The sequence below is a fragment of the Capricornis sumatraensis genome, chromosome 8 (assembly GCF_032405125.1).
Source record: "Capricornis sumatraensis isolate serow.1 chromosome 8, serow.2, whole genome shotgun sequence".
NCBI classification, from domain to species: Eukaryota; Metazoa; Chordata; class Mammalia; order Artiodactyla; family Bovidae; genus Capricornis; species Capricornis sumatraensis.
Window position 1 is genome coordinate 77,425,923 of NC_091076.1, and position 22,175 is coordinate 77,448,097.

Consider the following 22,175-nt stretch of genomic DNA (forward strand, 5'->3'; position numbering starts at 1 on the left):
TCGGCGGCCCGAGGAGCTAGTGGAGGCGGGCCCAGAGGTGACTCCGCCCCCGCCCCGTCCAGGCCCCGCCCCTCCCCGCCAGAGCGGCGCGCCTGCGCAGAAAGAATGCTTGCTTTCCGGTGGGGCCGCGGAGCGCAGGCCACCCACTCCGTGGCTTGGCTGGCGTCCCCGCCCTTTCCGCTCGGATGCTGAAGCTCGCCTGGGAGGGCAGCCGGGTGAGACCTAGCCCTGCGACTCCCGCCAGGTCTGCGGGCGGAGAGTGACCAGTGACCCTTGTGGGAGAGAGGGCCGCTCGCGCGGCGCTGGACCCCAGGCTCCTCCTCCTGAGGGCGGTTCGGGCCTCGCTGACGCAGCCAAGCACCCTACACTCTCACCCATTGGCTTTTCCGACTGGCTCCTGGCTCCCCTTCTGCCTCCTTGGGGCTACCTTGCCCGTCTTCTCTACCTGACGCAGCAGTGACCCACTCGGACACTTTGCAATTACAATACTTCCTTCAGGCGCCCCCAGCCACGCGACAGGCCGCCAGACAGTGTCAGTAACGAGCGTGCGAGAGGCGAGGCTAAGGAGGCTGCCCGGACGCAGGCAGGCCTTCCCCAACAGGCATCACTTCCTCGGCTTGGAGTCCTGCGTCTTGGGGGCCTAAAGGCTTAGTGGCAAGAAATGCCCTTTTAGATAAGAATTCGGGCCACGTGCGCAGAAGGCCTTGTGGGAGCTGGGCTTTGGCCCCCAGGGCAGCAGGAGCCCACTGAAAGATTTTACGAAGACGGAGGGAGGTCAGCTATTTTAGAAAACCATTTAAACTTGGTGGTGGAGAACAGAGGCACCTAAGACTGGGTTGTTGCCAATAGTCTGGGGGAGGGGATGGCTGTGATAGTGTAGACAGACGGGAAGCGGCAGACTTTGGCTATATTTAGACAATAGAGAACTTGCTTGAGAGGTGAGATGCAGAGGTGAGGAGTCCAGGATGACTTCTCTTGCCTGTCTGGTGACCAGGCAGATGGGGGTGTCACCCAGCAAGATGAACATAGGGAGAAGCAGGTTTGCCGGCTCCTCTGTCCCTGTTCCTCTGGGCTGGTCCTACAGCTTCAGTCATCATCTGCTTCAAACCCAAGTGCCAGACCTCTCTCCTGGTATCCCTTAGTGCCTCAGATTCTACCTGGCCCAAACCATGCACCAACCTCCACCAAAACACAAACGGAAATTCAGTTATTCAGTGTAGATTTAATGAGCCCCTACTGTATTTCAGACAGGCAATCAAAAAAGGTATGTAGCATTTTTTTAAAAAGTAACAAAAGTCCTAATCTCCCCAGGAAGAAACAATGTACATAAAATACATCAGAAGTCACACTGTGACAAGTGTTATAAGGAAAAATAGAGCAGGGAAAGAAGAATGGTGAGCAGGAGTTGCAATTTTAAAGAGGGTGAAGTAGAAAGGCATCATCACTGAGGTGATGGTTGAGCATTAAGAGGGTTGAGGATTAAGCCATGCCAATTGCTAGGTGAAGAGTTTTTCAGGTAGAGGGGACAAGAGCAAAGGCCCAGAGGTAGAAGTGTACCTTGTTTGTTCAGTTAACCAAAGCCCAGTGTGGCTGCAATGAAAGGAATAAGGAGGAAAGAGAGGTCACAGGAGGCCAGATCACATATGGCCCTGTAGACCACTGGCTTCTACTGAATGAAAGGCAAAGTGTTGGAGGATTTGGCCAGAGAGGAGACATGAGATTCACATATTGAAAGAGTGGTCCTCAACCTTAGCCACAAGTTCAAATCATCTGGGGTGCTTTAAAAAATACCTCTGGGACTTCTGTGGTGGTCCAGTGGCTAAGACTCTGCGCTCCCAAAGCAGAGGGCCAAGGTTTCATTCCTGGTCAGGAATCAACTCAGGTGCCTCAACTAACAGTTCGAATGCCACAACTTAAGATCCCACATGCTGCAACAAAAATGGATGATCCCAGGTGGTGCAACTAAGATGTATCACGGCTAAATACATATTAAATCTAAACAAATCTCATGGATAGAGGAGCCTGGCGGGCTACAGTCCATGGAGTCGCAGTCAGACACAACTGAGCAACTATACAACAAAACTAAACTTAAAAAAACCTCTGGCTGGGTCCCACTTCATTTCAGTTACATTAGAATATCTGAAGTAAGGGCTTCCCTGGTGGTGCAGACAGTAAAGAATCTACCTGCAATGTAGGAGACCTGCGTTGGGAAAATCCCCTGGAGGAAGGCATGGCAACCCACTCCAGTATTCTTGCCTGAATAATCCCATGGACAGAGGAGCCTGGTCCTCTGTAGCCCCATGGGGTCACGAGTCAGACATGACTGAGTGGCTAAGCACAAGCACATATCTGAAGTGAGGTGCAGACATAGGAACCTTTTGAGAATTCAACAGGGAACTCAAGGGAAGTTCTTGCAAAAAACTAGAGATTTGATGGTGGCTTGGACCAGCTGTCAGGGTAGTAGCAATGGAGGTGGTGAGAAACGGTCAGTTTTAAGTTCTGTATTTGAGCCAACAGGATTTCATGATAGCTTGGATATAGGATGTAAGGAAAATGGAAGTCAAAGCTGACTCAGACTTGGTCCAGGAGGCCCTTCACTCTAATTGGTTGGTCATTTCCTGCCCGCCCATTCCATCCTGAGCTCTAAGCACTCTGATTCTCCAATTGATTTACTACCAGTATAATCTAGTCTCCTTCTCTGGTGAACTATGCATGCTGAACTCAGCAAATGAGTCTTACCAGTCCCCAAAGGCAAAACAAGTTCAATATCTACTTGTAACCTGAACACATTATATCAAATTAAAGGGTCTATTTTCACTGCTGAAATTTTGAATTTCTTGGTACATACAAAGAAAAAAAATCTTAGCTTTGGGAATTGGATAGAAGAGAGTTTGAATCACAGCTTCCCCAGGTCTTGGCTGTAGGATATAGGACAAGTTGCTTCACCTCTCATAGCTTCACTTTCCACTGACTAGTAGGACTGTTCAGTGGGAAGTGGATACAATGTGTAGTAATTACCAATTACCACGTGGGCCTTATTTAGCTTGGTTCCTCATGTGTCTGACCCACTTGGAGGATCAAAGCAAAGGTAATAGGGATACAGTCTATGGACTGTCAAGGTCTCCTCTGCCCAGAGGTTCCCTGCACTCCAAATGCTGCCTGAGATGAAGGGCACTGGACTGGGAGGTAGGAGCCTGGGGATCCAATGTTGACTCTGCCACTGGCACTCTGGAGATCTCCTGAGGCCTTATTTTATTCATCTTCATTTTTTTGGCCACACCGTACAGCTTGTGGGATCTTAGTTCCCTAACCAGGGATTGAACCTGGGCCCACAGCATTGAAAGCACAGAGCCCTAGCCACTGGACTGCCAAGGACATCCCCTCATCTTTACAATCAAGTGATATTTTGATCCTCTACTAATACACCTCAGTTTATGCCTCCCCTCTGGATATAAATGCTCCAGCCACCTGGCCCCCGCCATTACCCTCAGAAGAGTCCAACCCCTCAGCACAAGGCACTCCATCATTTGCCCCATCTGTTCTCATCTTTCACTGTTGACCATCTCATGATCTTTAAGCCAGCCACCAGGAATCCTTTCCAGTCTCGAAGGCATGGGGTTCTTGCCTTCAAAGAACTTGCCCTGGTCTGGAAGATGCCCCTCTCTCTCCTCATCACCTAATTCCTACAGGTCTCCACTAAACACTATGATACACTGTAGATGCTACAGGGGTATGGAGTTTAGCAGGGACTAGGGTCAGAGATAAATTCTGGATTTAAAAGTATGGAGGGACTTCCCTGATGGTCCAATTGCTAAGACTCTGCACTTCCAATGCAGAGGGCCTGGGTTCTTATAATCTCTGCTTGGGGAACTAGATCCCATATGCCACAACTAAGACCCGGTGCAGCCAAATAAATAGAAGTATGCAAGTTGTAATTAAGGCTATAGGGCCAAATGAAATTACCTAGAAACTATCTCACTCAGCTGAATGATCTGCACTTTTTTGAATGCACCCCTTCACAAAAATTAAGTATGCACTGACAGGATACTATACAGATATCCATGTTTATAAGATATACACAAAAACAGACATTTTAAAAGGTGAAATTAAAATATGTATACATTTGCATATAAGTTCTCTTTTAATTAAAATTTGGTTAAACCAGGTAGACAAGAATCTGGTAAAGCAGCCATAGAGAGAGAAGACCAGGAGAGTGGTGTCACAGAAGAAATAGGATGTTTTTGAGCACAGTGTGGCCAACTGTGTCAAATGCTGCAGAGGCTGAGGGAGATGAGACTGAAAATCATCCACTGGGTCTGGCAAATGAGATCATAGTGATTCATGGAACCTTTCCCATGAATGGGGAAGAGGTGGGATAGAAGACTGCCCAGAGAGGGTTGTGAAGTAAACTTGAGGCCAGATCACTCTCCCTGAGCTCCCCAGTTACCTGCTTGGTATCTCCACTCAGATGTCTCCCAGTCATTTCAGAAGCAAGTGTCCAAAACTGACCTCCTTCAATCTGTCCCTTCCTTCAGTTTCTTATCTGAGTAACAGCACCTCCACTTAGCCAGGTCCATAAACCAGAAATCTCCCTCTCTTTCATCTTCTAAATTGGACCATTTTCACCACTTCTTTCCCCCTCAGCCAAGCCACCATCACCATCTCACAGCTGGACCTCCAGTGGCTTCTGGGCTGTCCTCTGATTGGTTCTCCAAACCTTTTAAACATATAAATCAGACTCTAGCACTCTCTCACTTTAAACCTTTCAATGATTTACTGTCACGCTGGAAATAAATTCTGAGTGCTTCACCACCACTGCCTGCAAGGCCTGCACTGGCCATGGGAGACCCTCTAATCACTGTATGTCAGCCAAGCTGCTTTTGCTTTCTCCAATCTGCTCAATTCTCTCCAGCCTCAAGGATTTCAAACTGCTCCATTTCAGCCTGTTTACCAGGTATTCTTTCTGCCAAAAACCACATTTTCCCACCACTCTGTGCATGGTTGATTCCAGCCTTAAGGGGCCCTGCTCTGTGAGGCCTTCCTAACTCAAGGGACACACCCCTCCCTGCCCATTGTTCTGGCCTCTCTATTCTTTTCCTTCAAGCACATAGCACATCTCATAGTGATATATTTGTATTCAGTTGTTTAATGTCTGTTTCCAGTACTAGATGAAAACCCCACTAGGGAAAGATAATATCTGTCTTATCCAACCATTTGGTTCAATTTCCTTGTAACATTTGTCTGACACATGACCCAACACTTGATGAACACTTTAATAAAAATCAGCCCCCTAAATACCATCCAGTTCTCTGCTGTGGGTGCTACTCCAGCCTGCCTGGCCACCTTTTCTCACTCCTTTTCTGCCTTAAGAAACTCAGCCCACACTGGGGACTCAGGTGGCCCCATGCCCCTCCCTTCCCATCTCCTTCTCTTTGTTCCCTGTGTTTCTGCCACACAACAGAGCTCTTTTTAAGAACCATCTCAAGCACTGTGAAGCATTTTCTGACTCCCAACACATGATGTTTGGTCTCAGCTTTGAACCCCAAAGTATTTTGTAAGTAATGACACCCCATCCCACCTTGCCTTAACCTTGACTTCTAGAGTAAGTGGGTGCCCCAGAAAACCACTACCCTACCAAAATCTAGGCTTAATGCTAGTGAGCATCAGAACCACAAGATGAGCTTGTTAGAATAGATTCCCAGTCCCCAAAGAGGGCTTTGGTAAGAATCTGTGTTAGTTCAAGCATTCTATATGACTCTAACGCCCACCAGTTTAAGAACCTCATAACAAGTTAACCTTAAGTGAACAGTGACTCCAATCCAAACCCAAGCCTCGCTGACTTGGTCTTGGGAAAGGGAAGGAGTTCAAAGGTTGACAATTTTTGCCCTTTCTCTTTTATGAGGTTAGATGAACAAAAACTCCGAAGTTCTTTATTTGCCTTTCTCTTTTAATTCCTTCCCTGCTCCAATACTTAAAAAAAAGAAAAAAAAGTACCCAGAAATTAAACACAAGAAAGCTCAAAGAGCCAAGGCAAGCCAGCCGAAGAATAGTAGGCTCCCTCCCACAGGAGCCAAATTCTGGAAGCTGGGGTCTCCACTCAGAGCCTGGTAGTAAAAGGTGGTGCAGAATAAGGTAGTTCCAGAAGCTAGCAGTAACCCAGCCTGAAGGAGATATAAGGCAGAATTCAGGCCAGTAAAAACCCGGCGAGTTAGAGGGAATGGGTGGGGCTTGTTCAGGGTTAGGGGTGGGGGTGGGGCTTGGTCAGGGTTAGGGGTGGGGATGGGGTGAATTACCCAGACGGGCTTTCTGCACAGGGGTACCGCTAACAGGGCCAGGCTGTGTAAGAAGTGGTGTTTGTTGGACTTGTCAAAGAGCTGTAAGAAAAAAAGAAATGGGGGTACTTCCTAAGCAACGCAAGACACCGGAGGCTGGGGCAGAGTCACAGTGGACAGGAACGTCCAACTCGATGTCTCAAGCCCCAGCTTGCCCCTCCCTGAGGTACCCAGGCCTCAGACTTGCATTCCTTGCCACTCCAAAGACCCGCGCGTTTTGTCCCTCCCCTCCTCTCAGGGACCCCAGACTTTGCGCCCTCCGAGGCCTCAAAATCGAGGAGCCCCAGCACGGTTACTTCACCTCCTTCCCGTAGGCATCCGGAAACTGGGCTCCTGTGGAAAGGAGAAGCAAAGGTTACCAGTCCTAGCGCCAACCCAGACAGTCCCCACTTCTGCGGTGGTGGTGGTGGTGGACCCGGGTGGACGCCGACAAGAAAGGGAGCCCCCAGGAGGCTTCTGATTGGTGGAAACACGCACGGACAGTTCTGGGAACCCAGTGGACCCGGCTGAGAGGTTTTTTAAAAGGTTCAGGGTTCCGCGGGCAGTCTGGTCGACGGGAGGGCCATTTCCTTTAGACTCTGCCTATGCACCAGATCCTAAAGATCTCCCCCAGCACAATCCCAGTTCCATCCCCAGCCCCCTGACCGTGCGCCCCGTAGGAGGCCAAGCCTAAGGCCCCAGCTCCGGACAAGGCACCCAAGCGGCGGAAAGCAGCCCCGGGACCCGCCATGGCTGTCGACGGTCAAGAGCCGAACGAACACCGCCCGGGCCCCTCAAGAAGCCAGCCAATCCCGATTTCCCATGCAAATAAGGTCTACGGGTGCCCAATCCGGGCCGTGTTCACTTTAGCGTCCAGGTCCTCACCCGGGTACTTGGACCTTTGTAAAACCTTTGTTGAGTGGCGAAGACGTCTGGCGGGCGGAGAAACCAGAACCAATTAAAACCGAAGGAGCTGAGCAGTGTAGGCGGGGTTGTGGGGGGCGGGACTAGAGGATTTGCGTCACGGACTGGCCCACTTTCCAAGTTGATAGCCTCTCCTAACACCTTCCCCCACCCCAACCACCAGTCAATTTCCAAAGATCCCGGTCCCTAGACAAAGTTCCGCCCCTTTCCCCACAAGCTCCTCCTCTTCATCTTTAAACCAGACCCACTCCCCAAAAGAGGCGGACCCATGGATAACGAAGCCCCACCCATCATCTTAAACCACGCCCGTTAACCAAAGCCCCTCCTCCCGACCAGAAGGCTCCGCCTTGTTCGTGTGATCCCCCGCCCCTTAGAGTTCACCACCCCCCTCTTCCCCGCCCCCCAACTAATAGTCAGAACCCCGAGGCTGGGAGATCACGGGGCGGGGGGGATGTTTCCACCCTGCCCTGGCCTGCTTCGTCCATCCGTCGGTCTGTCCACTCCCGCCCCCTTCCACCTTCTCCAGTTCCCCCCACACTCTGGAGGGCGGGCGGGCAGCCGGGTGCTAGCAAGGGGTGTGCGCCGCTCTCTCGGCAGGGGGCGGGGGAGGCGGCCGCGCGGTGACGCGCGGGGCTGCTGCGGCTGCTCCGCCGGCGGATCATCACTCTCGGGCTGGGATGGACGCGGGGCGGGAGGGCCCTGGCGCGCGGGGCCAGGAGTCCGGGCCTCCCGGCTGCTGAGCTTTCCCCGAAGCCTCTCGCTTACCCCCAATTTCCCTCCTAGGATCCGCGCCGACCCCCGCCCCGGGGCTCCAGACTCGGCTCCCGCCCTCCTCCGACTCCCTGGACCTCCCCCTCCCGCCCGCCCTCGGGATCGACTAGATCCCTCCCCCTCCCTGAGGATTCCGGCTGGATCCCTGCCCCTGCACCGCGGATCCTGCGCTCCCGGGCTTTGGGCCCCTGGGGATTGCCGTGGACTCCTCCTCCCGCACCCGATCCCGTAGGATCCTCCGCCTGTACCGCCTTCTAGCCCCTCGAAGCCAGCCCACGGAGCCAGTGGATCCCCAATCCAGTCCTGTCCCGTTGCTCCCTCCTCCCTCCGCCGTCCCCGTCCCCACTGCGGGGTTCCCTGTTCTTGGGCTCCTCCTGACCCCATCCCCTACCTCTCCTTTCCCCGAGGATCGACTGGATCCCGGCCCCGCCCCCCGGGGCTGGGGCGAACCCCCTCCCCCGCCGGGTGAGGCGCTGCGGGCGGGGGCTGGGCCTGCGGGGCCGCGGGGGCTCACAGGCCGCCGCCCCCCTCCCGAAGCCTGTCCGCCCCCTACTCGGAGCCCTGGATGGAGGCACCACGGCCCCAGGGCTGAGCCAGGTAGGAGCTAAGCCGGGCCGGGTGGAGGGGGCTGCGTGGCGGTCCAGTGGGGTCTCCCTTCTCCCCCTCTCTCTCCCTGCGCCTCATTTCCCCCAGCCTGCTCTGTCTGCGTGTCTCCGCCTAGGGATGCTCTCGCCGTGTCTCTGCGTCTCGGTCTCTTTGTCTCTGCCTCTCTCCAGCCCATGAATGATCCTTTGAATGGGCCCACAGACCCCGTGTGTTCCCATCTCCCCCTCCCCCTCCTTCTCCCCTTCCCGGCCAAGCCATTTTCCCCACTGCAGGAAGAAGGCGGGGGGGCCTGCGGCCTGAGCCCCCCCGTCCCTCAACTCTCGCGGCTGGGGGAGTCAGGCCTGGGCAGGAATGGAGCGAGCAAGGCAGAGGGATGCGAGGGGTGGGGGGGGCAAGAGGTGGCAGACAGAGATGGGGAGAGCAGGGAAGAGAAAATGGGGGAGACAGAGCTAGGGAAAGAGAGAGAGAAATAGAAGGGGCTTGAGGGAGAAATTTGGGAAAGGGATTTGAAGGAAAGAGAAAGATGAGAAACACCAAAAGGGAGGTGTAGAAGATAGAGACGAAAAAAGGGGCAAGAGACTGAAGGCAAGAGGCCTCGGAAAGATGCTCTGAGGGAGCGCTATGGAGAAGAGCTGGGGGGAGGGCTCCAGTGGGAGGGAGGAAGGCAGAGAGGCTGGCATGGAGGAGGCCAGGGGCCCAAAGTACCTTAAAGGAGGGGGGGTCAGAGGCAGACCTTGTTCATGGGAAGGGGAGGGGGCACCAAGGCCATGGAAGCAGAGCCTAGCCTGGCACAGGCAGAGGAGAACCTGGGAAGCCACCTCCAAGCCCCCTCCAGGTGTCAGGGGAACAGGAGCTTGAGAGGACCTGAAGAAAGGGAGGGCATGACTGGGTGTGTGTGGTAAGGATTCCCGTGTCCTCATCTCTGGAATACATTGACACCTGCAGAGAGCCACCCGCGGGCTGGCTCCTGGCTCTGAAAACCCCGCGTCAGCAAACAGCTCTGGTGGCTGGGGGCGGGGGGGGGGGCGGTGAGGGCAGGGGAGCGGCGGGGGCTTGCTGAGATGACCTGGGTGTCTGCCCCTTTAGTCTGATGTGTTCCCTTGTCCTGCCCCTGCTGCCCTGAGCACCCAGGCATCAGAACAGCAACTGTGGGGGGCTGGCAAGGGGAAGGGGAGGTGAAGAGCTGGAAGGGGATGCAAAGAAGCCATGGTTTGCCCCTACGGGTCAAAATGCCAGGCATGGAGGAAGAGGTGTCTGGGGTCAAGGCTGTTCAAGACTGTGGAAGGGTAACTGTTGATGGGTGCATCTGATTGCCCTCAAACCCACCCCAGCACCCCTTCTTTCCAGCCAGAGGCCTGGTCACTAGGGCTAGGTTCTGACTGGCCAACAAGGGGCAAGAGGTGGTTCGTTCAGGGTTCTCTGCCCCCAGTCTCCAGCTCCCCCCAACATATATACTTCTTCTTCTATGCTAAGACTCAGGGAAACTCCAGCATTCTGACTCATGCCTCTGCTCTCCTCCTCATGCCCTGAGTGGACCCCATAACCCATCCAGCCCCTTCCCCTCTTCCTCCAGACCCCTCCCCCTCCGGGGTTAAAGCTGAAGCCCGTTGTTGCCGAGGTAACATTGCGGGGCAGCATCCCGTCGCCCGGCAACCGGCTGCAGGATCACACATCTGTCCCCAGATTTGCCCCTCCAGCGTCTCCTCCCTGTCTAGACCCTGCCTCAAGACACCTTAACTTTTGAGGAGAGAAATGAAGAGGACCTGGAGTAGAGGGGTCTCCCCCACTACACAGACCCTTCAAGAATGAGATGTTGAAGGAAAGGGAAAGTGCTGGGGTTGTGCAGTCCCAAGAAAGGCCCGAGTCTGGCCTGGGGTGGGGGTTCAGTGCCATGAAATTACAGCTCCGGAGTAATTAACACGTATAAACAAACCCGCCACTTCCTGCTAATTAATGACTTGGTATTTTTATTTTCTCTTCCTTGTCTGTCTCATCCCTCCCCGGGAGGTGACAACTGGGACTCCTGAGTCCCTAGAGGAGAGCCTGCCTGGGAGGGATCGACCCCTGCTGGAAGGGGGTGTGTTGGGTGCTCTGGGGAACTGGCCCTTCTTCCCCTCTGGCTATCCTAGACATTTAACACATCTCGACCTCACCTCAGCCTCAGACTTTTCTACATGGGTCCCTGCAGAGGGGAGGGGGATGGTTGGGGTGGGGGGAGATGCCAAGGGGGCAGGGGGATGGAAGGAGGGGAGCAATTTGGTCTGAATTCCGAGTCACTAACCACCTGTCTCTTCTGTTTCCCCATTCCCATCTGTCTGCCCCATCCAATTTCCCCTCCCTTCTTGCACCTCTCCTCTGTCTTTTTCTGTCTGTCCGTCTGTCCATCCCTCCTCCCCTCAGGTCGGGCCTGCCTTCGCCTTCTCCCACTTCCTTCCCCTTCCCCACCCCTTGCCCCCTCCATGGAGAGGAACAGACCCCTTCTCTGTCCAGTCTAACCCAGGTCCCTCCCCAACCCCCTCCTCCCTCCTTTCCCCCGCCCCCTCCTCCCTCCTGGGGCGAGGGGGGCCTCCCTCCCTCTCCCCCCCTTCTCTCTCTCTCCGAGGGGGGGGGGTCCCGGGGAGGGAGGGGGGGGTCCCCCGATCAGCATGTGGCTCCTGGCGCTGTGTCTGGTGGGGCTGGCGGGGGCTCAACGGGGGGGAGGGGGTCCCGGCGGCGGCGCCCCGGGCGGCCCGGGCCTGGGTCTCGGCGGCCTCGGGGAGGAGCGCTTCCCAGTGGTGAGCACAGCCTACGGGCGAGTGCGCGGCGTGCGGCGCGAGCTCAACAACGAGATCCTGGGCCCGGTCGTGCAGTTCCTGGGCGTGCCCTACGCCACGCCCCCCCTGGGCGCCCGCCGCTTTCAGCCGCCCGAGGCCCCCGCCTCGTGGCCCGGCGTGCGCAACGCCACGACCCTGCCGCCCGCCTGCCCGCAGAACCTGCACGGGGCGCTGCCGGCCATCATGCTGCCCGTGTGGTTCACCGACAACCTGGAGGCGGCCGCCACCTACGTGCAGAACCAGAGCGAGGACTGCCTGTACCTCAACCTCTACGTGCCCACCGAGGACGGTAAGGGCGCGGGCACCGGGCCGGGCCCCCGGTGGACACAGCCCACAAATGTCCACGCAGACCCTCTGGCACCGGCACGCCCGGGGGAGGGAGCTGGGCCTTCGCGGGGGGGCCGTGAGGGGCGGTGCATTCCTGCGGGCTCCCAGGATGATAGGAGTCCCTGCTAGGTAGTCCAGAAGCTCTTTGTGCGCCTTTCTAGCCCATGAGGAGGGCTGCAGGCACTAAGCTGGGCCTACCCACCCCCTCCCCACGGAAGCACAACCAGAGGGGACACGGGGGCGGGTGGGGCGGAGCGGGGGCGGCGATCAGGTGGCGGAGGCATCCATCTGCTGCCAGGACAGCCACTCCAGCTCTGCCCTGACTCCTGCCCCCTAGGCCTGGGCTTGTCCCCAGCAAGTACCCACTTTACCTACACCTCCACTGGAGGACAGCAAAGACTCCTTCTCCCCAGGCCAGCATGGGCAGAGGTCCTGTCACATACAGGGCCCCTCACCTGAGGTGAATACATCTTCCCCAGGAGGCTCTGTCCCCTGATCCCTATGCACTCCCAAAGGATCAGGGAATCTCCTTGCCAAGGGCCCCTCCACTCACAGCACTGCCCACCCATCCCCAACAGAACACCTTCCCCAGGGTTCTGAGCTGGCTGTTCTTGAATGAACTCTCCAGTTTACTAGCTTCTGGTACTCCCCAGGACACTCCCCCAGACCGTTCCGTGCCAGCCAACCTTCAACACACCAAGACCATCAAGAGTGTCAACACTTTCCAGCAGCCCACAGCAGAAGGCAACTGGCAGGCCTGCAGCCACCCCACAGACCATCCTCACAAACACGTTACCCGTCTAACACCCTATTTACTGCGCCAAAATACCCCAACACCCACAGAGAACATCCACTCCCATAAAGTCCCCCCACGGCCGTCTTCCAATGAGTGTAAAAATAGGTTTGGTACCCAGGAACCCCACTGTACACCCAAAACTCCCACATCATGAACTCAGGTCCCCCTACAGACCAGGCAGTTCAACTATTCATCACTCAGGTCATGTATCCAACTGACCAGCACACTAACCTTGTGCTCTGTGCTCAGTTGCTCAGTCGTGTCCGACTCTTTGCGACCTCTTGGACTGTAGCCCACCAGGTGCCTCTGTCCATGGGATTTTCCAGGGAAGAAGACTGGAGTGAGTTGCCATTTCCTCCTCCAGGATATCTTCCCAACTCAGGGATTGATCCTGTGTCTCTTGCATCTCCTGCGTTGGCAGGCGGATTCTTTACCACTGAGCCACCTGGGAAGCCCAACCTTGTGCTCTCACATCCCACATATCAAAATTCCCAGCAGCTTCACACAGCACACATGCCAACACTTCTCTGGAGTTGTGCGCCTTGTCACCCACATAGACCTGTGCTCCCCAGGATCCCTGGGTGTATAGATCTTGTGGCCTTGTAACACTCATACACAGACCATCACCCTACTAACTCTGCACCTGCACATATGCTCCAACCGGTCACTCACGCCACAGTCCCCTGCGTTCTCAACACCTCCCAGACATTGCTTATCCCAGCTCCTGCCCCGAGGTCATAAGTTTCATACCTCAGGCTGTGACAACACAGGTGACAGTCTTGCACCCTACTCACAGGTCAGGTACTCCAATGCCTTGCTCCCTGAAGCCAGAGGACCTACCAATCACAGAACACTCATGCACCTCAACAGTGTCACTACCCCTCCCCATATGAGCCACGCTTCCAAGCAACCCATACACACATTGCACAGAAGTTCCTGCTCCAATGCTATTCAGATTCCAGCCGCTCTAGTAGACTGTTTACTCCAATATACTCCAGACATCCTCCCTAATTCCCCAGCCTGAGAACTGTCCACTCCACCTTCCCCTGCCTTCTCATGGACCACCTACCCCAGTGCCCTGCTACCAGTGAATCACTCACCCCTGTGCCTCCAACGCACCTCCCATCACAGTGCTCTCCACTCGTGGACTCTCCACCCACATCTTCATGTAGAAAGCTGTCCCCCATCCCTTCACCAACGCCTTGCTCAGTGGGCTATTGTCTCATCACCCCTCATGCGAAACATCCACCCAGCACTTCTCACCGAATTACTGTCCACCCCAACACCTCCACACAAATTGCCCACCCTGCCCCCATACCACCCAAGCCCACACCTTCTGTATTTTTAACCATCGCTTATTGCAGACCTGCTTGGGGCCTGACACATTCAGGTGATCTCACTAAATCTTCACACCAGCTCTGGGAGGAAGAGGTTGACTCAGGCACACACACACCCGCACACTTAATATTCTCACGCGCACACATGCCCTGCTCACTTCATCCCCATCCCCAGCCTGTCAGAGAAGAACAGGCCCTGATCCTAATGGGTCCTCATCACCAGTTGCGGGGAGCTTTTCAGAGGCTCACTTTGGCCTTGCTGACCCGTCTCTCCCCATGCTGATACCCATGCTGCTGAGGAGAAATCGACCAGCCCGGGGGAACCCCTCAGACCTCTGGGTTCCAGCTCTCCCTTGACTGATCACCCAGTCTTCAAGAAGCCTAGAGCCAAACTCTGAGCCCAGTCTGGGGCCTTTCGTCCTCTGGGGACACATTTTGTGCCTCCCAGCACCTCCTGGCACCTTATGTGTCAGGCTGGCTCAGGGCAGTGTGTTTCCTAGTCCCTATTTGTGGATTGGATCCCCCACTGGGGAGGGGGCTTTTGGCATTAGAGCAGGGATTGGTGTGGGGGGAGGGGCTGGTGCCCCTGGTGGGAAGTTTACCATCTGTGGGGGGGAAGGACAGCAGACCTGGGTAAGGGATGAGGTTGGGGAGGGGGGTCAGAGGGAAGCGGTGGAGTGGAGGGCAAGACCTGATGACCCCTTTCCCTGCTTCGCCCCACACTGGGGATATGGGGTGAGAGTCAGGCTCGTCTGTGCAGATGGAAGTGAAATGCTGGCTGGTGAGAGGCTGGGAAGGTGGGCAGGCAGTGCTCACTGACCTCCTCTCCCTGCCTGCCAGTGGAAAGCTGAGGGCTTTCAGGGGCCATGAGCTGTGGATTTGGGCTGCCCCAATTCCATACTACCCTCTGCCCTCCAGATTGGTCCAGAGAGAGGCAGAGTTCTTTCTGCTGCAACCCCTCCTGTCTACAGCCTGGGGGAGCAGGCAGGTGCTTGGCTGGTCCTGAAGAGGGCCTGCCTGAGTGGTGGCCACCCCCCTTTGCGGGGAGCACAGCTGGCCTTGGGCTCCCAGGCTCCTGGGTTGGTTTCCCCTCCCCTCCCACCCACCCCCACCTCTAACACCGTTTCATTTCCAGCAATTAGCAAACACTTGGACAAGCCAAATCCTTTCCAGCCAAGTCAATATGTCTTAAGACAGGCCTCAGCCCACTCAGGCACCCCACCCCCCCGCAAAACCAGCCTTTTCTTTGGGGCATGACTTTTTCCGGGGAGGGGAACAAAATTTGGGTTGTAGAAACGTTTTTCTCTTTTCTTGGTTTCTTTTTCTTGCAAACAAATTTTGCTTTTTTTGGCTTATTTTTTCTGCCCCTCACCCTCCCCTTTTCTGCTTTCTCTCCTCCCCTCCCCATCCACCACCTCCCCCCGACTCCCATCTTTCCCCACAAAATTGTCCTTTTTTCTCTGTTTTGTGTTCCCGGTCTTAGGTCCGCTCACAAAAAAACGTGACGAGGCGACGCTCAATCCGCCAGACACAGGTAGATTTAAAAATCCCGCTGCTGCATGTGGTTGCTGATACGAGGACGTTCTCGGCCCTGCCCCTAACTAAATGCCCCCATAGCCCTCAAGGCCCCTCAGTCGTTTTCCCAACTAAAAAAGAAAAAGAAAAGAAAAATTTGTAATAATTGGAAAAAAGAATTATGAAAACTTCAAATGAAATTTGAACAATGTTGGACCCACTAGAAAACTGGCAAGAAAAGGTTAAACATGGCAAAAATAAAGTGAAAAAAGAAATTGGAATGTCAGGAAAAAACAAAAAAACAAAAAAAGAATTGGATAAAATGTTTACTTTGATAGAAATTTGGACTGTTTTGAAACTTGTGAAATGTAACATTTCAAAAGACAATTTTAATTTGGAACAAAACACCTTTCAAAAAAAAAATTTCAAGTTGGCAAATTGATGACACAATTGAAACATTGCTACGATTTCCAAAAAAAAAAGCCTGTCCAATGCAGAAACACATATTTGAAGCAAATTAAAGAATTTGGAAATTTTTGAAAACAGGGCCCAATATCTTGAAGTTTCACCACAAAATTTTGAAAAAGTGCAAAGAACTTTTTTCTTTTTTCCTTTTTTTCCAAAAATGGATCTTTTTGGTTTTTTGTTTTTTTGTTTTTCTTTTCTTGTTGAATCTGCCCCAGAGCTTCTTGCTTTTTGGTTGTTGTTTTTTTTTCTTTCTTCTTTCTTGATCCTGTTTTTTTGTTGTTGGTTTTGAATTCTTGTTGCCCCAGCCCCTCTTCCTGCTCCTTCCCTTTCCAACTCCCCCTCCCCCCACACTGGGAGTGGAGGTGCTGGGTGGGGAGAAGGGGACGGACTGAGGACATTTAGGACAGGACCTCGGAGGGAAGGAGACCAGCCTGAACCTGGAAGGCCACTGGAGGTTCAGGAACTGAGGAAAAAACAGGATTGGGGGAGAGCACCTCCCACCTAGTAGCTTCTGGCCAAAGTTAGGTGGAAGGAGGTGGCAGAGAAGGTCCGAAGAGATCCAGGGTGGAGGGCAGTCTCTTAGTGACCTGTTGGTTGACCTTCTGCCAGGAGGGAAGTTTCCAGTAGGATGAGGGAGACAGGCAGAGGCGCTAGGGGCCAGCGTTGGAGGCCCAGGCTTGGCTCTTGTTTGCCAGTTGCCTAGGCTGGTTAGAGATGGCAGGTGTCAAGAGAGAGGAGGGCCTGGAGGTATTGTGGCTCCATCTGGAGGAGCTGCAGGGGCAGGGACCCTGACAAGCCCTCTCAGACTCCCACCCTCTTCTGGAATTAGTTACCCTCCAGTCCAGTCTGGAGTGCCCCAAGGGCCTACTCCATATGGCAGTGATCATGAGATCCTTTGGGGACAGGGCAAGAGAGGGGTCCAGTACTCAGGGCTCAGGCCAGTTTCAGGGGCCCAGACTAGTGAGCTGCACCCTGGCTTCATTAAGTAGGCTCTTTCCCACCCTGCCTCCTCCTGCCACAGTAATTAGGCTGGGGGTTGCCATGGTAACTTGGGAGTTGACCTAGAAAGGAATTAGGGCGGGGAGGAGACCAAGCCCCCAGGGACCCTAGGGCCTGGCACCCCCTCACCCACAGACCAGGCTACCATGTGGAGCTGAGGCCCAAGGCCTGAGTCTGAGGAAACGCCAGGACCCTCCTAGCATCTCTAGCTCTAGTGCCAGCCTTGGGAGCTCATGCTTCCTAAGAGCAGGAAGGACATTTGCTGTGTATGTGTGGGGAGGGGTTCCCCTGGATCCAGCAGGTGCTCTGAGGAGGGCCACCCCCCCGACCCCTGCCTCTGTTAGGCTTCTTGGAAGCTCTGCCAGGCATTTGAAGAAGTGCTGTGGGGCAGGCCGGCAGGAGGTGGGGAGGGAACTTCTGCCAGGGTTAGCTGGGGAGGGAGGGAGGGGAATCCGGTCTTGCCCCCCAGGGATGGGAGTGATATGTCCCCTGAGCTCCTGGCTGGAACTCAGCAGTCCTGGGAGCTGGGAGGTGCTGCTTCTGGTCTGACTGTGTCCTTGTCCCCCACCCCCTGGCCCATCCCCCCAACCCCCTCCCCACACAGATATCCGGGACTCCGGGAAGAAGCCAGTGATGCTGTTTCTGCACGGTGGCTCCTACATGGAGGGGACGGGGAACATGTTCGATGGCTCCGTCTTGGCCGCCTACGGCAATGTCATTGTAGCCACGCTCAACTACCGGCTTGGGGTGCTCGGTGAGGGTGGGCAGCCAACTCTAGGGGCTGGAGTCCTGGGAGGAGGGCCTGGTGGCAAGGTTACACTAAACCCAACTGAAGCAGAATGGCTTCTGGGCTGGATTGAGCTGCCCAGAAAGAGAGCAAGGGTGCCATGACACCCTCAGGAACCCCCCTCTCTTCCTCTGCCCCCAGGTTTTCTCAGCACTGGGGACCAGGCTGCAAAAGGCAACTATGGGCTCCTAGACCAGATCCAGGCCCTGCGCTGGCTCAGTGAGAACATAGCCCACTTTGGAGGGGACCCCGAACGCATCACCATCTTCGGATCTGGGGCAGGAGCCTCCTGTGTCAACCTCTTGATCCTCTCCCACCACTCGGAAGGTACAAGCCACCTCCCCAGCCTGTCCCTTCTGTCCCCTTCCCCAACCCCTGGCCCTACCAAGTCCCCCTTCTTCTCCCTCGGGCTGATATAGCCCAGCCTAAAGCCTGCTTGTCCTGCCAGGGCTGTTCCAGAAGGCCATTGCCCAGAGCGGCACTGCCATTTCTAGCTGGTCTGTCAACTACCAGCCACTCAAATACACACGACTGCTGGCTGCCAAGGTGGGCTGTGACCGGGAGGACAGCGCCGAGGCTGTGGAGTGTCTGCGCCGGAAGCCCTCTCGGGAACTGGTGGACCAGGACGTGCAGCCTGCCCGGTATGGGGCTGGGTCCAGGCCTCCACTCTTCTTGCTGGGTCCAAGGAGGTTGAGGGTAGAAGGGGCCTGTGGGCCACAGGCTGTCTATTTAGCCAGGGGAGGTGGACTTCAGGCCCTTCCCATGGACCTACCTTCCCCTGGAAGCTTTTCTGAAGCAGAGGTGCCTAAACAGAGCCTGGATGCACCAGACCCCGGGAAGTGCTTCAGGGAGGACTTCCCAAGAGGCCAGGTGCCCTGAAAGGGCTCTGAAGGTTTCAACTAGGGGAAAGTGGTCTTCCGAGGAGAGGGCTCAGCAGGCTGTGGGTGGAGAGGAGGCCAGCCAACAGGTGATGTGACCTTGACCTCTTCTCCCCAGCTACCATATCGCCTTTGGGCCTGTGGTGGACGGTGATGTCGTCCCTGACGACCCTGAGATCCTCATGCAGCAGGGAGAATTCCTCAACTACGACATGCTCATTGGGGTCAACCAGGGAGAGGGCCTCAAGTTCGTGGAGGACTCAGCAGAGAGCGAGGATGGCGTGTCCGCCAGCGCCTTCGACTTCACGGTCTCCAACTTCGTGGACAACCTGTATGGCTACCCAGAGGGCAAGGATGTGCTACGGGAGACCATCAAGTTCATGTACACGGACTGGGCCGACCGGGACAACGGCGAGATGCGGCGCAAGACCCTGCTGGCGCTCTTTACTGACCACCAGTGGGTGGCGCCGGCTGTGGCCACCGCCAAGCTGCACGCTGACTACCAGTCCCCTGTCTACTTTTACACCTTCTACCACCACTGCCAGGCTGAGGGCCGGCCCGAGTGGGCGGATGCAGCGCACGGGGATGAGCTACCCTACGTCTTTGGTGTGCCTATGGTGGGCGCCACCGACCTCTTCCCCTGCAACTTCTCTAAGAATGACGTCATGCTCAGCGCCGTGGTCATGACCTACTGGACCAACTTCGCCAAGACTGGGTGAGGGCCAGAGGGGCTGGGTGGGGCACCCCTGCCGGTCAGGGCACACACACACCCTCCATCCTCAGCCCCTTCTCTCCCTCTTCGTCACACGGCCATCATTCCTCCATCAAGGCGCTCTTATCTTCTCAACTCAGACACCTGCCGGACAGCTTCTCTGTGCGTGTTGGAGATTCAGAAATGTTGGACCGAGAGGTCCTTTCCGGCGGGTGGGCTCCACTTGATCGCTTTGGCTCTGTGTCTGGCTTTGCGTACCCATATACCACTCTCTTTCTCCTCTGAGTGCTCCCATCTGTGTTTCTGAGTATGTGTATAAGAGTTTGTCTCTCTCTCTCTATTGCTGTCTCTAGCTCTCTCTCCTGAAGTCCATTAATATCTTGGCTCTCTTTGATCTGCTTACTGTTTGCTCACCGCTTCCCCCCACCCCCAGCTGCCTCTCATGGGCTTTTGTCTCTCTGTTTCCATATGTCTCTATCTCATTCACTCTGCCTGTGTCACTGGCGGTCTGTCCGTCTGCCCTCTCTGTCCCTCTGGCGTCATCTCAGGCCGTCTCTCTGGCAGTCTGGCTTGATCCCTATTTGTCTGCCTATCTCCGTCTCTGGCAGTGTCTGTCTCTTCGTGTCTGTCTCTCTCTGCCTCTCTTCCTGTTTCCCCGGCTTTCTGCATCTCTGCCCATCCCACTTCCCGTTGGTCCCACAGCCTCCTCCCCTTCTCATCAGGACCTCACCCTCACTCCTTTCCCTGCCCGCCTGTGTCCACAGCGACCCCAACCAGCCGGTGCCACAGGACACCAAGTTCATCCACACCAAGCCCAACCGCTTCGAGGAGGTGGTGTGGAGCAAGTTCAACAGCAAAGAGAAGCAGTACCTGCACATCGGTCTGAAGCCGCGCGTGCGCGACAACTACCGCGCCAACAAGGTGGCCTTCTGGCTGGAGCTCGTGCCGCACCTGCACAATCTGCACACGGAGCTCTTCACCACCACCACGCGCCTGCCGCCCTACGCCACTCGCTGGCCGCCGCGCCCGCCCCCCGGCGCCCCGGGCACGCGCCGCCCGCCGCCCCCCGCCACCCTGCCGCCCGAGCCCGAGCCCGAGCCGGGCCCCCGGGCCTACGACCGCTTCCCCGGGGACTCCCGAGACTACTCCACGGAGCTCAGCGTCACCGTGGCCGTGGGTGCCTCGCTCCTCTTCCTCAACATCCTCGCCTTCGCCGCCCTCTACTACAAGCGGGACCGGCGGCAGGAGCTGCGGTGCCGGCGGCTCAGTCCTCCCGGCGGCTCGGGCTCTGGGGTGCCCGGCGGGGGCCCCCTGCTCCCCGCTGCCGGCCGCGAGCTGCCACCCGAGGAGGAGCTGGTGTCACTTCAGCTGAAGAGGGGCGGGGGCGTTGGGGCGGACCCTGCAGAGGCCCTGCGCCCTGCCTGCCCACCCGACTACACTCTGGCCCTGCGCCGGGCGCCGGACGACGTGCCTCTCTTGGCCCCCGGGGCCCTGACCCTGCTGCCCAGCGGCCTGGGGCCACCCCCTCCCCCGCCGCCCCCGTCCCTCCATCCCTTCGGGCCCTTCCCCCCGCCGCCCCCCACAGCTACCAGCCACAACAACACGCTCCCCCACCCCCATTCCACCACTCGGGTATAGGGGGCAGCTCGGGGAGGACCCCCTCCCCGGCCCTCCCTGATGCAACAGGCTTTTCTCGTGTGGAGCTTTCACACTTGGACGAGCATTAGGTGGACATGGGTTTTCTCATGGCGATGCGTCTCTCCGGAGCAGAGAGGCCCTTTCTTTTCTCCGGACCTGGGCCTTTGAACAACTGGTGGGGGGGGGGGGGTGTTTTCTCCCCTCTGTTGGGACACCCACGTGGAGGTGTGCTTTCTCACGAGGGGGTGTGTTTTCCCATGTGCAGGGTGAGGTTTTTTTGGCCACCCTGGACACATGTTGGCACCCTCAGAGAATTCCTGCGGGGATTTGTACCCCAGAATTCTGTTCCCTCATGCCTTCTCCCCCCTGCTCCTTCCTCCCACCCCCTGGAGACCCTGGAAGTGGTGTGTTGACAAACAGAGACCCCTGGCCACCAGATGACACAGGGTGGTGCCCGAAGAAATAAATCACAGCCCCCCCGTCCCTCCCCATGGCCATCCCCTCCCTCCCCCAGCAAAGCATGTGTATCCCCCCTTGGCACAAATGAGGTGAAGCAGGTCTTCCCAGGCAGGCCTTGCCTTCCACCAGACACAGAGTCCCTGCTGTGGGGGGCAGGGAGGAGACCCTGCAACCTTGTGCTGCCTGGGACCATGTCTTCCCGTGGGCCCAGGTCGCATTTCTGAGTGGAATCATGTTCTTGCATGTGGATGTATGTTTTCCCATGCAGACAGCCCCTTTCTCTCCAGCATTTCCTTGCGTCTTCCCAACCTCAGGCCCAGCACTTCTCACACAGCAGGTGGGAACGGACTTCAGACTGATAGAAACTGAGGAGGATGGACAAGCCCTGGGGAGGGGGGGCCCTCTGCCCCTCCTTCCCTCCCTTCCCTGGAGGGAAGCTGGGGGGCGGAGGGTGACTGTGACACCTGCCACCCACAGAGGCCATGCATGGTTTGACCAAAGCCCTCACTGCAGTCTGAGGACAGCCCTTCCCTCAGGCCATTGCTCATCTGTGCCAAACCGTGAGGTGGGTTTGAGGGGGGAGTACCCCCAAAGTGTGGCAAGGATCCCCCAGTCCTGGGCCCAGGCAAGTAAACGTGGGCAGGTGGGATACAGGAGTGGGGGAGGTGGCAGCCTAAGGGGTCCCACCTGTGTCCCTCTTCTCGCCACGTGTCATCCCTCCCTCTCAGCCTCTCTTCTCCCTCCCCGCGTCACTGTCCCCCTGGGAAGCCATCCCTTCCTGGTGTCCAGCCAGCTCCTCCCTGCAGCTGCCCACCCCCCTCCTTTGACCTGCCC

General features: G+C 56.2%; 2 protein-coding genes across 3 annotated transcripts; one reads left to right on the forward strand and one right to left on the reverse strand.

Moving 5' to 3' along the window:
* Positions 1 to 5,938: 5,938 nt before the first annotated feature.
* Positions 5,939 to 7,090, reverse strand: TMEM256 (transmembrane protein 256). Its single transcript, XM_068978230.1, has 4 exons — positions 6,978 to 7,090; positions 6,634 to 6,665; positions 6,294 to 6,374; positions 5,939 to 6,161 (listed from the first exon to the last, which is right to left on the reverse strand). Exons 1-4 carry the CDS (start codon positions 7,060 to 7,062, stop codon positions 6,018 to 6,020), a joined length of 342 nt encoding a protein of 113 aa, XP_068834331.1. The 5' UTR covers positions 7,063 to 7,090; the 3' UTR covers positions 5,939 to 6,017.
* A 4,167-nt stretch (positions 7,091 to 11,257) lies between these two features.
* Positions 11,258 to 20,882, forward strand: NLGN2 (neuroligin 2). Of its 2 annotated transcripts, XM_068977283.1 has the most exons (7): positions 11,258 to 11,714; positions 15,369 to 15,419; positions 17,472 to 17,621; positions 17,796 to 17,981; positions 18,103 to 18,295; positions 18,651 to 19,247; positions 20,009 to 20,882. In XM_068977283.1, exons 1-7 carry the CDS (start codon positions 11,258 to 11,260, stop codon positions 20,880 to 20,882), a joined length of 2,508 nt encoding a protein of 835 aa, XP_068833384.1. The 2 variants fall into 2 exon arrangements, with proteins under 2 accessions (XP_068833384.1, XP_068833385.1); XM_068977284.1 differs by lacking the exon at positions 15,369 to 15,419 and having other exon boundaries at positions 11,594 to 11,714.
* The last annotated feature ends 1,293 nt before the right edge of the window (positions 20,883 to 22,175 follow it).